The 14,367-nt window shown below is 41.6% G+C and overlaps 1 protein-coding gene across 2 annotated transcripts in view; it reads left to right on the top strand.

The window, feature by feature from the left end:
* The first annotated feature begins 10,028 nt into the window (after window positions 1–10,028).
* The window catches only part of acsl6 (acyl-CoA synthetase long chain family member 6), a 64,725-nt gene continuing 60,386 nt past the window's right edge, over window positions 10,029–14,367 (top strand). Inside the window, exon 1 of one of the 2 annotated variants that reach the window (XM_049466765.1) lies at window positions 10,029–10,130. In XM_049466765.1, coding sequence (XP_049322722.1) covers window positions 10,085–10,130 — 46 coding nt within the window. In that variant the 5' untranslated portion in view covers window positions 10,029–10,084. Of the gene's footprint in view, window positions 10,131–14,010; window positions 14,101–14,367 lie in introns of those variants that run through there. The other variant, XM_049466766.1, reaches the window with a different exon arrangement.

The raw sequence follows: 14,367 nt of genomic DNA, 5'->3' as shown, positions 1-14,367 counted from the left end.
AGCTGCTTCTCTTCCTTCACGCTGTTTTAATGTATTTTATAATAATCAATGTACAATGCTGCTATAGGAATAAAGTACATTTAACAATATGAGTCAGAAATTCATCAGTTATTCAAAAACCTCGAAAATAATATTCAGTTGGAGTAAATTTGGAGCATTTTGATTGATCCATTAATTGTAAAGATATTGATAAGCACGGTGCTTACACGACAGTAAGGCAAACTATTTAATTATCAATATATTGTTGTGTAATATACAGTATTGTCGATATTTATTCATATATTCATATTCATATATTCATAATGGTAAAAATAAGTTATTTAATTTCGCGTTTTCGTATATAACTTATTGTATACCTAATTTATACTTTAAAATTACAATGTGTAGTTTTAAAAGACATCTATTAGATCTAGATAAGGTTTGAAAGACTGCCTGACACACAAACACACACAGATAGACAGACAGGCGCACATACACAAACTCAAAGCACTCACACTCATATGTATCCCCCTGTATAAAGGGAGGGGCAGCTTTGGCCACAAGCGGCTTGTGTATGAGCACGTGCTCCAAATCTGCAGCCTGCCATCTGCTTCCACAGCCTCGCGCTATTGGATTGAGCATAAAGCCGCGGGAGTTGCGTCATCAGCCGGTCCGTCCCCTAACAAATACCTCCCACCACCCCCACTCCGCTCACAGGCCCCTCCCCCATACCCCCAGTCCGCACACAGACTCCTCCCCCACACCCCCACCCTGCTCACAGGCTCCTCCCCCACATCCCCACTTTGCTCATAGGCTCCTTCCTCCAAACCGGCAAACCTGCACTCCACTCACAGGCTCCCCCCCCACATCCCCAATCCGCTCACAGGCCCCTCCCCCACACCCCCAGTCCGCTCACAGACTCCTCCACCACACCCCCACCTTGCTCACAGGCTCCTCCTCCACACCCCCACTCCGGTCACAGGCTCCTTCCTCCAAACTTTCACTCCACTCACAGGCTCCTCCCCCTCATCCCCACTCCGCTCACAGGCCCCTCCCCCACACCCCCACCTTGCTCACAGGCTCCTCCCCCACAACCCTTACTCCGGTCACAGGCTCCTTCCCCTAAACTTCCACTCCGCTCACAGGCTCCTTCCCTACACCCTCAGTCCGCTCACAGGCTCCTTCCCCACACCCCCCTCCCCTGCGCTCACAGGCTCTTCTCCCACACCCCCACTCCACTCACAGGCTCATCTCTTGTAGACTTTAGATTCTCTGCCCAAGCCCCCATTTTTCCCCACCACTTTCCTTTGGCCCTGTCAGTTTTAACCATAGACTGTGTATAGCTGGACAGAGCATCATCTCTCAAAAGTGAAGCCACCACAGGTCGGGCGCCCCCTGCTGTTCGGTTTCAGAAAGCTGTGTAACTCCACCCATTCCCATAGGTTTCAATGGAAAAACAGACAACTTTCAATCACGTTTTTTTTCTAATATATTGTAATTATACCTCCATTATTTAAATGCAACAGCTAGTGTAACCTCTGCTTATATTGTCAATTTTTTTATCCCCACAGAATTCGTTTTTTAAAACGTTAGCTCTATTCAAAAAGGTGTGGTTATTGTAAAAGGCCTGGTTATGGGTGGGACCAATAACCTGTGACCAGGGTGGGGTTATTCAAATGAGTAGGAGCTCTCCACAGTCTTTCTCCCTACTCTGGTCTCTACTGCGCAGACTCGGGTTTCAGGATCGGGTTTCAGGATCGCAAACATGGCTGAAGATTTTGGCTTCATTTTCATTGAATGAATGAGAACGGTACGGAGCCCGGGAGGGGCCGTGGATAAAAAAAATAATAAAATCGAGTGAACGATGTAGCAGTTCGTGCTCACGTTTTCTTTAATTCGAGTGAACGATTTGCAATTCGTGCTCACGATTTCTTTAATTCGTGCTCACGATTTCTGTAATTCGTGCGCACGATTTCTGTAATTCGAGTGAACGATTTCTGTAATTCGTGCTCACGTTTTTATGCGCAATAAGACAAGAAGCTCGGAGGGAAAGGAGCATTTTCTCTCTTGATCTGTTACAGGGGTGCAGTAATGATAATCAGTTATCTACCTTTATAACCTGCTGTTATTAATGCACTAGTGTTACAGTTAGATGTACAGTACAGTGAGCAGATTTTGCCTGGTGGTGGAATCTCTACAGCGCGTGGGGGAGAGCCGTCCGCGGCATCGGTTCCCCCGCCGCCAGACACCTGCCGCGCGCGCAGGTCTTCACGGAGCTTATTTACCAACAATGTAGACAAATACAGTCAATTCCAGTCATGAATAAAGGAAACAAACATTTTACTGATGCAGGACAACTGTGTGTTATTAAAACCAGATCAAAACAAAGTTATAATGCAATGTGCAAATGTGTTTATTAATTTCTAAATAACATTCAGCCAGCCTCCAAGGAAATGCACACCTTCTTAAATCTGGTTACATCATTATTACTTTTATGATAGATTTAATCTATATTTTAATAATTTGTATAATAAATAAACACATAATTCAGAAAATATACATTTAAGAAGTTTATAATTATTATATTTTTTTTATTTGAAGCTTGTGGCATGTTTCTGGGCAGGACACTGTGATTTGAGAATAAGCAGATATTCAGGACATTTCATCAGATATAGAAACTTAATTATTTTAGGAAACATATTGAAATAAATTATCAAATTGATCCAAATTATTATATGAAATGCCTATTTACTAAATATCTTAATACATTGTATTAATAGTATTTTAGACCAGCTATTTTGATTTTATATAGTGTTACATATTTAAAGCAGCTCTTATATGAGCCATTCATAGACAACTGTCACACCTTGCATTAATTTTGTATTATCTTTATTAACTTTTACAGTGTACATTTGGACCTAAGTCTTATAGCTGTATATTTATATAATTATACTTCTTTACGTTATACTATTGTTGAAAATAAGAAATTATAAACAGTTCCACATTGCATTATAACTTTGTTTTGATCTGGTTTTAATAACACACAGTTATCCTGCATTAGTAATGTTTGTTTCCTTTTATCATGACTGGAATTGACTGTATTTGTCTACATTGTTGGTAAATAAGCTCCGTGAAGACCTGCGCGCGCGGCAGGTGTCTGGCGGCGGGGGAACCGATGCCGCGGACGGCTCTCCCCCACGCGCTGTAGAGATTCCACCACCAGGCAAAATCTGCTCACTGTACTGTACATCTAACTGTAACACTAGTGCATTAATAACAGCAGGTTATAAAGGTAGATAACTGATTATCATTACTGCACCCCTGTAACAGATCAAGAGAGAAAATGCTCCTTTCCCTCCGAGCTTCTTGTCTTATTGCGCATAAAAACGTGAGCACGAATTACAGAAATCGTTCACTCGAATTACAGAAATCGTGCGCACGAATTACAGAAATCGTGAGCACGAATTAAAGAAATCGTGAGCACGAATTGCAAATCGTTCACTCGAATTAAAGAAAACGTGAGCACGAACTGCTACATCGTTCACTCGATTTAATTGTTTTTTTTATCCACGGCCCCTCCCGGGCTCCGTAGAACGGTGACACGGCGTCCATCTTTTTTTACAGTCTCTGGTTTTAACACTCTACTTACAAAAAAGTGGGATTTAAATCGGGCTTGTCCTCATAATGACAGTTTGTAGGACGGGACCGGACAGAAAGTTCATAGGTTCGATTAAAGTCAGGCTGGATTTTTTTGGACCTAAATTTAGCTCTAATTGCTTGTCATGGGCTTTGTTGGTTTTTGTCTCCAAACATGCCCACCACTATTCCCTTAGTCCATTTCCACACCCTCCCTGGTTTGCCATTTATAGATAGAAAAATAGTGTGCTGCAATCATGGATGAAAGCATAACAAACTGTTTTAGCAGAAGTTGAACACAGCCTGTAAAGCTGCATAAAATGCAAGTAAATATGATGATGGAGTAGGAATGGAGATTGAGTGATGGAGATGGAGTTTAGAGCTCAGATAAACCCGGAAGACAGAGCCACAACTAGGTAATTTATTACAACCACTAGTGTAGTGTAGGCCTTTTTATTTATTTCAACATTTTAGTGCTCGAATTCATACTTGTCATTGCTTGTCACTTTGTCCTCAATCTGGCAACCCATGAAAGCTTTGTGTCTAGGTTATCGAGGCGGCTAGTGTGTGAGATATCTGGATATAGAGATCTATACTAGGCTGGCAAAGGCCGTCATGCAGTCACAGCAGAGTAGAAGATGAGTGCCAGCTGTTTACTACCTCAGCAGCGATCAGCTTAACAGAAATATACAACAGAACCCCACAGCTACTCTCTATATTAAAGGTCTCATTCCATAGTTTTTTATTCATTTAAAAACATCTAGTTGTGGTGTCTAGTATGAATGAATCCCATGTGAGCCATTTTTTATGTGGAAAAAAAGTGCTCAGGTATTTCTATTTAGCCCTCCTTTAGATCTTGAATCCTGGTCTCTGAAGAAAGACAGGATTTGGCTCTTGCTCATAAACATTCATACATGCAAACCTATTGCCTCTGATTGGCTAAAAGCACTGCAGCAGAGAAAGCCTACCTGCCTTCCCACAGTCAAAGTTACAGCTTATAAACTCAAAGGACAGCATGTTTTAAGAGATACAGCCTTTAATTATAAAGATATAGCACTGAGGGCTAGGTAAATTTAACCCTTAAACTTCCCTTAATGTCACACTGACGCACGGCCGTGAGGCTGAAAAGAAATGTTATCAATGCGTACACTAGCACCGCAGCATTGATAACATTTCTTTCAGCTAAACTAACACTACTAAACTTTTTCCTCTTGGTGAGACTTGGTGATTCGGTGCTTGGGGAGTTTCACCATGTTAAAGCCCCAGAGTCCGCTCTGTATCCTAAAATCCGACCTGAACAGCGCCCGCTTTGACCGGTGTTTTCTGGAGTTGAGCTGCCTTGTTAAACCGTGCTTTCCTAGTGTATATTTAAGGTCACGGTAAAACGTGGAATCAACCTGAGATTCAATTTAAACCTATAGTATAAGATACCTGATGCTAACTAGCTGGTATAAATATAGCTGAAAGCTCCTTCTTAACTAATGAGACTAATCGGGTCTGCTGCAGCCCAGTTTCAGTGCAGTCTGTGGGCGTTCCTGAGCCGCGGTGGGCGAGGCCATGAACTCACTGGTTGAAGTAGACACCCTAACATCTCTCTGATCGCATGGGCGTAGTAGTGGGGGGAAAAGTGGACCTGACTACCCAGGGCCCAAGTAGGGAGAGGGGCCCATGAAAATTCTGATTTGTCTTTTTGCTCACGTTCCTTGTGTGCTGGCATGGATAGGGGCGCACTGACATTGAGTGTGTACAGGGCCCAGAATTTGCTGCTACGCCCCTGTTTGATCGACTCGTTTTTCTAAAGCTTTTCTTTTACTAGCTACTGCAGACAATGGAGCCTGAGAAACCGTTTCATGTGCAGCATACATATACAACTTAGAGAGACCTATAGTATTTCATAAAGAACAAGAATAAATTTATTTTAGTGGAAAAAGACTTTTAAATAGTAACTCCAAACTTTGTTATTTTAAGGGCAGTGTTTTTTCGGAAACCAAGGTGCACCAAACTAACTGTGATGCACCTTGATAGCATTCATGAATTTGATTATAATGTGTAAACAATATAAACAGTGCAAAGTATTCATCCAGATAAAAAAGCCTCGCCTTTTCTTCCATACATTGTACTGATCAATATGGCCTAAGATCTCACTTCACTGACAAGAGAACATGTATCCAAACAGCTAGATCTCTGTCCTAGTAAAAACTCAGTTTGGCTTCTTGTGCCAGTCTAAGATTATGCAGCTTTTTAGAATATTACTTCCTGAAGATGTGTTCCCATCATTTGTGTTGTTCAATTGTTTTTATAATTTCATGTAATTATTTGAACAGTACTTATAATTATTTGAAATGATGAATAGATCTGTGGAGTTTGTGGAGATCTTGCTTAAATTCTCTCTATGTATTAAAGGTCTTATTCTATCTTTTTAGTTTTTTTTTAGTGTGGAATAAAAAAAAAAACTGCTCCAGTCATCTGGTATAATGCTGCTGATTTTGGCCATAAACCCTAGTTTACGGTGGTGTATCAACTTATTTTTGATAAAAAAAACTAATGTTATGATAATGTTCCTGATATCACTATTATGGCTGAATACTAAAGTTTTTAAAATATTTTTTAATAAAAAATGTTTTCAAAATATGGTTATGATAATTTTCTTGTTTAATTAATTGTTAAAGAATGCATTGATTATATTTAAGTATGAGTAGAAATAGTACATAAGATTTTACTATTTGAGCCTTGGAGAAACTACTGTTATTATGATACTATTATGATATCATTATGTCACGTGACCCTTTTTTCACAAAGATATTATTGAGCACTGATTTCACTTATTTTAATACATTTCCATGTAAGACAGACTTTAAGATGTAAACACCTTCATTTAGAGTTTAACACTGAGGCACTGTGTTTACTGTAAACCTCCTTCATTTTTATTTCTCACTTTGCCTTTTTGTTCAGAGAAGAAATATGTTTTTAATGTTGTCTGGGGACAGTTAATAATGTAATAATAAATAATAATGTAGAATGTAGTAAAGAACTGTGTTTTTTTTATTAAAGCTGGGTCTAACTCAGATACATAATTTCAAATCACCTACACATAAACAACTACTACCATTTGTCCAGATCAGTAAATCTGACATTTTTAAATAAATTCTCTGTTTGAAAGTGTTAACATGAAATGGTTAATACACTGTTAAAAGTTCCTTGAATATTTAAGTGTTTGCCAATTTATATTTTAACAGGAATCGAGTGGAATTAACTGTCTCAGAACTCTTAATTGTGGTGATAATAAAAAAAAAAAATTCGCACTATAAGGAGCATGTTTATTTTCATACATAAGGCGCATGATGCAACACCAGTAAAGGCCCTGTCCCACTGCGATTGCGTCTAAATATCCACTAAAGTACGTCCAAATTTATCAGAAAACACTGCGTCCACTGAGTGAACGCGCTGCGTCCAAAATATAGACGCACTGCGTCCAAATTACGTCCATATTCCGTCTAAATTGAAGTTGGACGCTGACTTCCAAATTTGTACGTCGACTTCCACTTTTTGGACGTCGACTTCCAACTATATATGGTTGTTTTTTCTAGTGAATCATCATTTCTTCTTGAGCTACAAGAGAGAGCACATCTATTCTCTTCTACACAGCCATGGACCACAGATTCCTTGCAGTGATGGTGCAGCAGCAGAACATACTCCTCCATGTGCTGGACCAGACCGGGAGGAGGAGGAGGCGGCAAAAAATATTTTTATGGACGTCGACGTCCACCTGTACGTGCCGTCCAAATATCCACTAAAATACGTCCGTACTGCGTCTAAATATCCACTAAATTATGTCAATATTAGTCGCCGTCTATTCCGAAATTTTTGGGAGGTACCAAAACCACTTTTGCGTCTAAAGTGGATGGCAACGTCTAAACTACGTCCACTTGGACGGTGCCGTCCAAATATCCACTAAACTACGTCCATATTGCGTCTAAATATCCACTAAATATCCACTAAACTGCGTCCACTGAAATTTGGACGTACTTTAGTGGATATTTAGACGCAATCGCAGTGGGACAGGGCCTTAAGACACAGGGGTTTTCTCTATGTTTTCCTTCTAATTCAGCAGGTCTCGCCACTGGGTGGCGAGTTCTGAAAAGCTAAGCTAAACTAAGTAAACAAAACTGTAATTAAAAAATATATATATATGTTAATGTCATTTGTGATGTTAATCTACAAACATGAAAACTGTTTATTTGGGTGAGTAAAACGCTTCCATTTGTTTACAGTAATCTTAGATTTCCAAATTTCCACTATAGCTGGGTGCAGCAATATTATCATTATGCTAATACTGCTGGAGAAACTGAAACACCTGTATAACACTGTACTTCAGTGGATAGACTTTACTGCTCCTTACAACCTGACTGGTAAAAGTCATACATAAGGCGCACTGGATTATAAGGCGCACTGAAGATTTTTGGGAAAATTAAAGGATTTTAAGGATGCTTATATTCTGGAAAATATGGTATGTGCTAAATCTGTTTTTTTTTTTTAAAGTCACGATTTATTCAGATTTACTTTATTGCATCCTGTGTGTAACTGTGCATGAACATTACTGTGCAATAATGTAACTTTAAATATAATCCTAATTGTAAGGTTGGCAATTCTCAGTCTCAGGAAAGTCTCAGAGAAACCATTAATTTATTGTAAAGCTTTTTTTGAGATGACTTAGATTTTCCCTACAAAATGTAATTTTAGATTAGATTATACTTAATGACTTTGTTTACAATTAAAATAGAAGATGTTCACTGTAGGAGCGCAGCGGCCGACAGGTAGCGTAAGCCTTCAGGAGTGAGTGCAGGTAGGAAGAAGCTGTTCTATCATTACCTTGTAGGCGATTGTAAGCGCTTCGAATTTGATACAAGCAGCAAATGGTAGCCAGTGAAGCTCAATGAGCAGTGGAGTGACATGTGCCCATTTTGGCTGGTTGAAGACCAGACGTGCTGCTGCATTCTGAATCACCTGGAGTGGTTTTACTACACAGGCCGGGAGGCCAGTTAGTATGGTATTGCAGTAGTCGAGGCGTGAGACTGCTTGTTCAAGGATGGGTGGCCTGTTGCGTTAGAAATGGTCGAATTTTTCTGATGTTTCTTGTTGCTTACTTATGTGTGGTTTGGATCACTGTGACATTGAAATACCCTGCAGGGTCCAATTTTTAAACATAGTGTATTATTTGAAGAACATGTCTTTATTCCCTCCACTCTGCACAATATAGACTCAGTAGCAGTAAAACAGACCAAGTACATGATGCTACTACCAGTATGATTAATAACTGATATAAAGTTACTAAAATGGATAATTTCATGTTTTTCATGCAGACATTTTTGTCTTATCTGACTTTTTTGTTTGTAAAAAATGTTGGGTAAAAAAATACTGAACAACTGCAATTTTCCTATTCTACTCTTACCAATAATACTGATTTTTTTAAATAGATACAATTTACATTAAGCCAAATTAAGATCTCTCTGTTTGTCCGGCCCTCCAAAACAGAACCAGATTATCATGTGGCCCCATTGGAAAATGTATTGTCCTAAACTTGTGTCTGCTAACCTGAGTACCTCCCAGTACTTACATACAATTGTTTGAACTGGTGATCCTGAATCCTGCATTTAGAAACATCTCCATGAACTAAGCATAACTGTGTAAATCTACAATCTTTAGCCTCAAATTTGATCTGACTCAATATGTTTGTTTGTCAGTGAGAGCCATCAAACAGCTTACAGAGAAGCTACCACCTATAGTCAGTCATGATCAGTCACAGGAAGTTAAGTGCTCTTGCCAAGTAAAAAAAAAGCACGGAGCAGGTTGCTCTTACAGCCTACAACATAAAGGCCAGGCAGTCATTTATAATATATGATCATGTTTACCTATGGTAGCCTAGGGGGAATCACTACACACTGAGGGCCAGTGTCAAAATTTGGTGGACCCAGCAGTGACAAATGTTCGATTTTGGACATAAGGACAGGTATAAATACAGTGTAAGTTTTACACATGCTGTGTGTGTATTGGCAGGCTTGTTTTGCTGTGTTCAGGCACTGATTGTTGTTTTGAGGTGATGCCAATCACAAACATTCAGCTTGCATTGTAAAGGCCTAAGTCCATGTTGAGCAATTTGTGTAACCTCTCGCCCCATCAACCCCCCCCCCCCCCCTTTCCCCGGGGTTCGGGGCTCGTCCTCCATTGGTGAGTCTGAATGGTCATCTCTTCTTTTATTGTTTTTATTACCACAGTGAGGAGGTGACCGGGCTCGGGCAGCAGCAGGGCAGGTTACCGAGCCCTCAACCCCTCTCTTCCCCCTTCCCCCATCTCCCAACACCCTCCCCAACTCATCCCTCTAGTAGATGCTCGAGCTGAGCCTGTGCTGCGTCTGCGCTCTTGGAGCGAGAGAGCGAGAGAGAGAGAGAGAGAGAGAGAGAGAGAGAGAGTCATGCTAGCCTTTGCTCTCGTTGCTGGCTCTCTCTGGATTCTGCTGGGTAAGTCTTTGTGTTTTATCAGTTTGCGCTCAGAGTGTGATTGGGATTGTAAACCTGTGTGCTGGGTTTTGGTGTGTGAGGGTTTATTGTGTGTGCGGGTTTGTTGTATGTGCGGTGTTTTGTTGTGTGCGGGTTTGAGCAGCGGCTCTGCAGGTGAGCTGATGGGCTTATTCGTAATGTTCTGCTGCAGATTAGTGGAGCTGAACCTTCCAACGAGGTCAAGAAAGGCTGGATTGCGCGCTGATGATGATAGTGTTTTGTGTTGGTGTCTTTAATGCGCAGTGTTCTCTGGGTTCTCCATTCTCCTGCGTAATGACCTTTAGACAGACTGTATGCTAAATACAGGCTAAATCGCACGAGGGATGGAGGAGCATTGGTATAAAAAGGCTTGCGGCGTGTTTAATCACAATGAGGGCGAGGCAGTGGTAATGGTGTGATGGGGGGAGTATGAATGGTGGAGTTGTATGTTTTTTGAATGGCGCTGAGCCTCATGCCGGTATGGAGGGATGGATGGATGGAGGTATGGAGGTGGCGCAGAGCGGCTCCACTTGGCTCCACCCGTTTTCAGGTAAATGCGGGGTTTCTTAACGGGGATTGGCTGGCAGCTCATACTCAAGGATAGTTTTTAACATCGTCATTGTCTCAGCCAATCGCAAGGTAGGAGGTGGCACACGCTAGCAAATCCCAGCCCGGAAGACAAGAGTCTCTGCTGACCAATCCTAGCCTATAGAGACCGGATGCTCCTAGGGATGTTAGGCGAAACGCAGCCAATCCAATTCTCCGATCCTCGCCCAAATGAGAGGTGAGACCGTCCTAGCCAATCAGAACCGGCTTTTCTGAATACGGGTGTGAAAGGGAAAGCCGGAGCGCGCCGGTGACGCGCGTGAGGGCGCATCTGATTGGAGGGAGCTGTCCAGACGACGGGGGTTCTGAAACGCACCGCCCTTCCTGCGATAACCGCAGCCACCGTCCACGCGGCCGCGGCCTCGCGCTGGAGGAGATAGCGGTGAGTCTTTGATGAGTCTGCAGATCGCCACTGGCGCGTGTCTGATGCCCCCCCGCGCTCGCGGGCGGATGGCAAGCGGACACTCCAGAAGCTGCACCGGCTCCGCCCGCCATGTGTGCGCGCTCATCCATTATGCAGGGAGCAGAAGCTCGAGCGCGTGAGAAACCTGCTCTTTTTCCCCTCTTTAATAATGAAGCGCTCAAGACTCACATCACCCACCAACCGCTCGCGACACGACGCGCAGGTGCGGGAGATCAGTCCCCGCGGCACACGGGCTCGACCTGAAGGCTGAGTTATGAACAGCCACTGAAGGTCGTGTGTGTGTGTTGGGGGAGGAGGTGAATATGGAGCACATAAGGACAAGGATGCGCAGACAGTCAGACAGCAGGGTGATCACTTCTCCCATAAAATATTAATTTATTATATTCAGTGGTTCTTCAGGAACTCAAAACTCTAAACAACTCATTAAATGGTGAGAAAAGGTTGGATAATTAGTGGACTAAAGGTTCCACTAATGTTCTGCCATGTCCAAAAATCTATTTTAGTAATAAAGAATATCAGAAAAGATAGAATAACAATAACACACATCACATACATGTTCTAATAAATTGGGCATTCTAGAATCTGTTCTGGTCCATGCAAACATTTAAAAAGAGCCCTTTCAGCATTCAACAGCATTTCATTAGAATAATCCGACAAGAACAAACAATGTGAATTGTAAATTAATACATAATAAGTTGCTGCTGACAAAAATGTCACCAGCAATGTCTTTCACTTTCAGTTTCTATATTTAAACCACAAGTCTAAATTAAGGTTAATACACACACCACTCTGCATACTAGCACAATCATTTACAGCAGGACACCTCAGTCATTTTTAGAGTACACTCGTCTTCGTTCATCACATCACTATGAGCAGAGCTGGACATTCTGCAATGCTCTGTTAGTTTAGATAACCATTGTTATACTAATGTCAAAGTGACAAAAAAATCAAGTGATGCTAATGGATCTTGTTATTCATCCAATTATCTAATCAGCCAATTATGTTGCAGCAGTGAAGTGCATTCAGTCATACAGATATGAGCCAGCAGTTTTTTTTGTGCTGTTCAGGTCAACCAGAGGAGGGGTTGGACACATCTTAATAAAAAACTCCTGAAAAGTTTTCATTGATTAAATAAAATTGTCCAAAAAATTTTGTGCTGATGTGAGTTTCAGGGAGATAATCAATCACTGGGTTAAATAGTGGATTCAGCTTACTGGTCTTGAGTTGGAACCATGTAAGATCTTTATCAGATTTTGATAAGGGCCAATCACTGTACTATCATCATTCAGAGAACCCCAAAAAAACGTGATTATCGGTACATCAGCATGTCATGTCACCGTCATGTGTTATTATGTCTACATGTAAGCCACAAACATGTCTATAAATATGTGGGAAAGTGGTCAGGGTGGTTTTTACGGGCCAGAAGGAGAAGCTTGCCATTTGGACGCTGGCAGATTTGTCAACAGTTTTAGAATGGATGTTGCTTAGCTGGCAGTACATTTAAAACTAGTTGTGCTGATTGAGGCAAATTAAAGCATTAAATTCCACCTTAGTTGTCTAGACTACTGCATTGGTTGTGAAACTGCCAATTGTTCTGTCACATCACAAAGATCATTTGTTTAAACTCCGTTTGAGGATAACCTAAAGGGTTCTTTACAGTGAAAACCATTTTTTCTTTCTCTCAAGACATGGACTTCGCAAGACCTCTGAAGGCCAAAAAGTGTCCTTTGGTATCTGGCCACTCAAATATTAGCTGCAGATTCTTTAGTCCTGTAAGTTTCAATATATTACATCAGCATACTGGCTGATCAGTGATCATATACCATACTGATTCCAATACAGAAACATTAATGAAATAGTTGTAGTAGTTAAAAATAATTGGTGACACTGCACTACACTGACACTATGTGCCTGTCTGAACTCCTGGTCATGTTGCTTCTCTATCAACAACCAGAATCCGAGAGGGTACAGTAGGTCATAATCTCTCTGTGTGGGTACAGTAGGTGGCGCTCTCTCGCCTCATCACTCCGACTGTGATGCTGGTCAGTACAGGCGTCTGTTTGCTGATGTATTACAGCTGGTGATTTGGCACTTTCCTATGAGTGTACTGTGATGCTGTCTAGTGATGCATTGGTCGCATGCCATAGACGAGAAAGCATGTGTGTCTTTTTCAAACTCATATCAGGTAATAATCAGAATCACTAAATGATTAGTTATTGAACCAAAATGGTTCCTCTATGGCATCCCTTAAAGAACTCTTTTAGCACCTTGTTTGAGAGATGCTTTAAAAATGCCAGCCACTTAACATATTGTTTGTCTGGTTCTCAGCAGCGATGCCAGGAAATAAACACTTTTGGTTCCCTAATGAAACTTCACAGATCACGAGTTTCATCATTCCAAAATTAGGAACTTTGTTCTTTTAAATAATAGAAATGAAATGAATGCAGATGATGTCTGTGTTCAGCACTGCTGTAATTCATTAATATATGTATAATGCAGTGTGTGGTGTGAGCAGGTGTACTGAAGTGTGCCGTTGTGTTTGCGGTGTGTATCTGATGTCTGCGTGAGTGTGTGTGTGTGTAGAGGTGTATCATCCACATGCCCTGTAAACTAAGACCGGTGTATCATGTAGTCAAGGATAGGGAGAGCAGTGTGGATTATGAGGTGGGGGAGGGTGGGGGAGTGAGGCGAGCTGCATCTGCCGAGGGTGGTGTGATACGGTGGCCAGGCAGGCTCACGAGAGTCTGAATTGGCTTTCGCGTTTGCTGTTCTCCCTGCCTCTCTCCATCTGCCACTCAGCACTCCTCGTGTACTGTAATCTCCCAGAGGCAGAAGGCAGTGCTTCACCATTGGGTCTGTGAGTGCAGTTTTACCTGCAGCCCTGACGCACACATGCACATGCATCGCCTGGGTCCGACTGCTGTAAGTGATGCTGCTTTGCTACTGTTTGTGCTCAGCTTGCTTTCTGTTGCATTTAGGAAAGCTGCCGTTGAGTCAGGACCTTTCATTTATGTGTGTATCTGAAGTGTCTGTTAAATCTCTACATTCAGGCACTGAGTGAAGACGATCTGCAGATGGCTTTAAAATGATGTACTGCTGAATTCTTTCACTTTGTTTAGTTAGTTAGAGACAGACTGATTAAGGCACAGCTATGGGGTACCGGTGGATCTGCAGGGGCTGATGAAAGGA

This window comes from Astyanax mexicanus, chromosome 17 (genome assembly GCF_023375975.1).
Source record: "Astyanax mexicanus isolate ESR-SI-001 chromosome 17, AstMex3_surface, whole genome shotgun sequence".
NCBI classification, from domain to species: domain Eukaryota; kingdom Metazoa; phylum Chordata; class Actinopteri; order Characiformes; family Acestrorhamphidae; genus Astyanax; species Astyanax mexicanus.
Note: the sequence above shows the minus strand (reverse complement) of the source record. Positions and strands in the feature narration are given on the sequence as shown.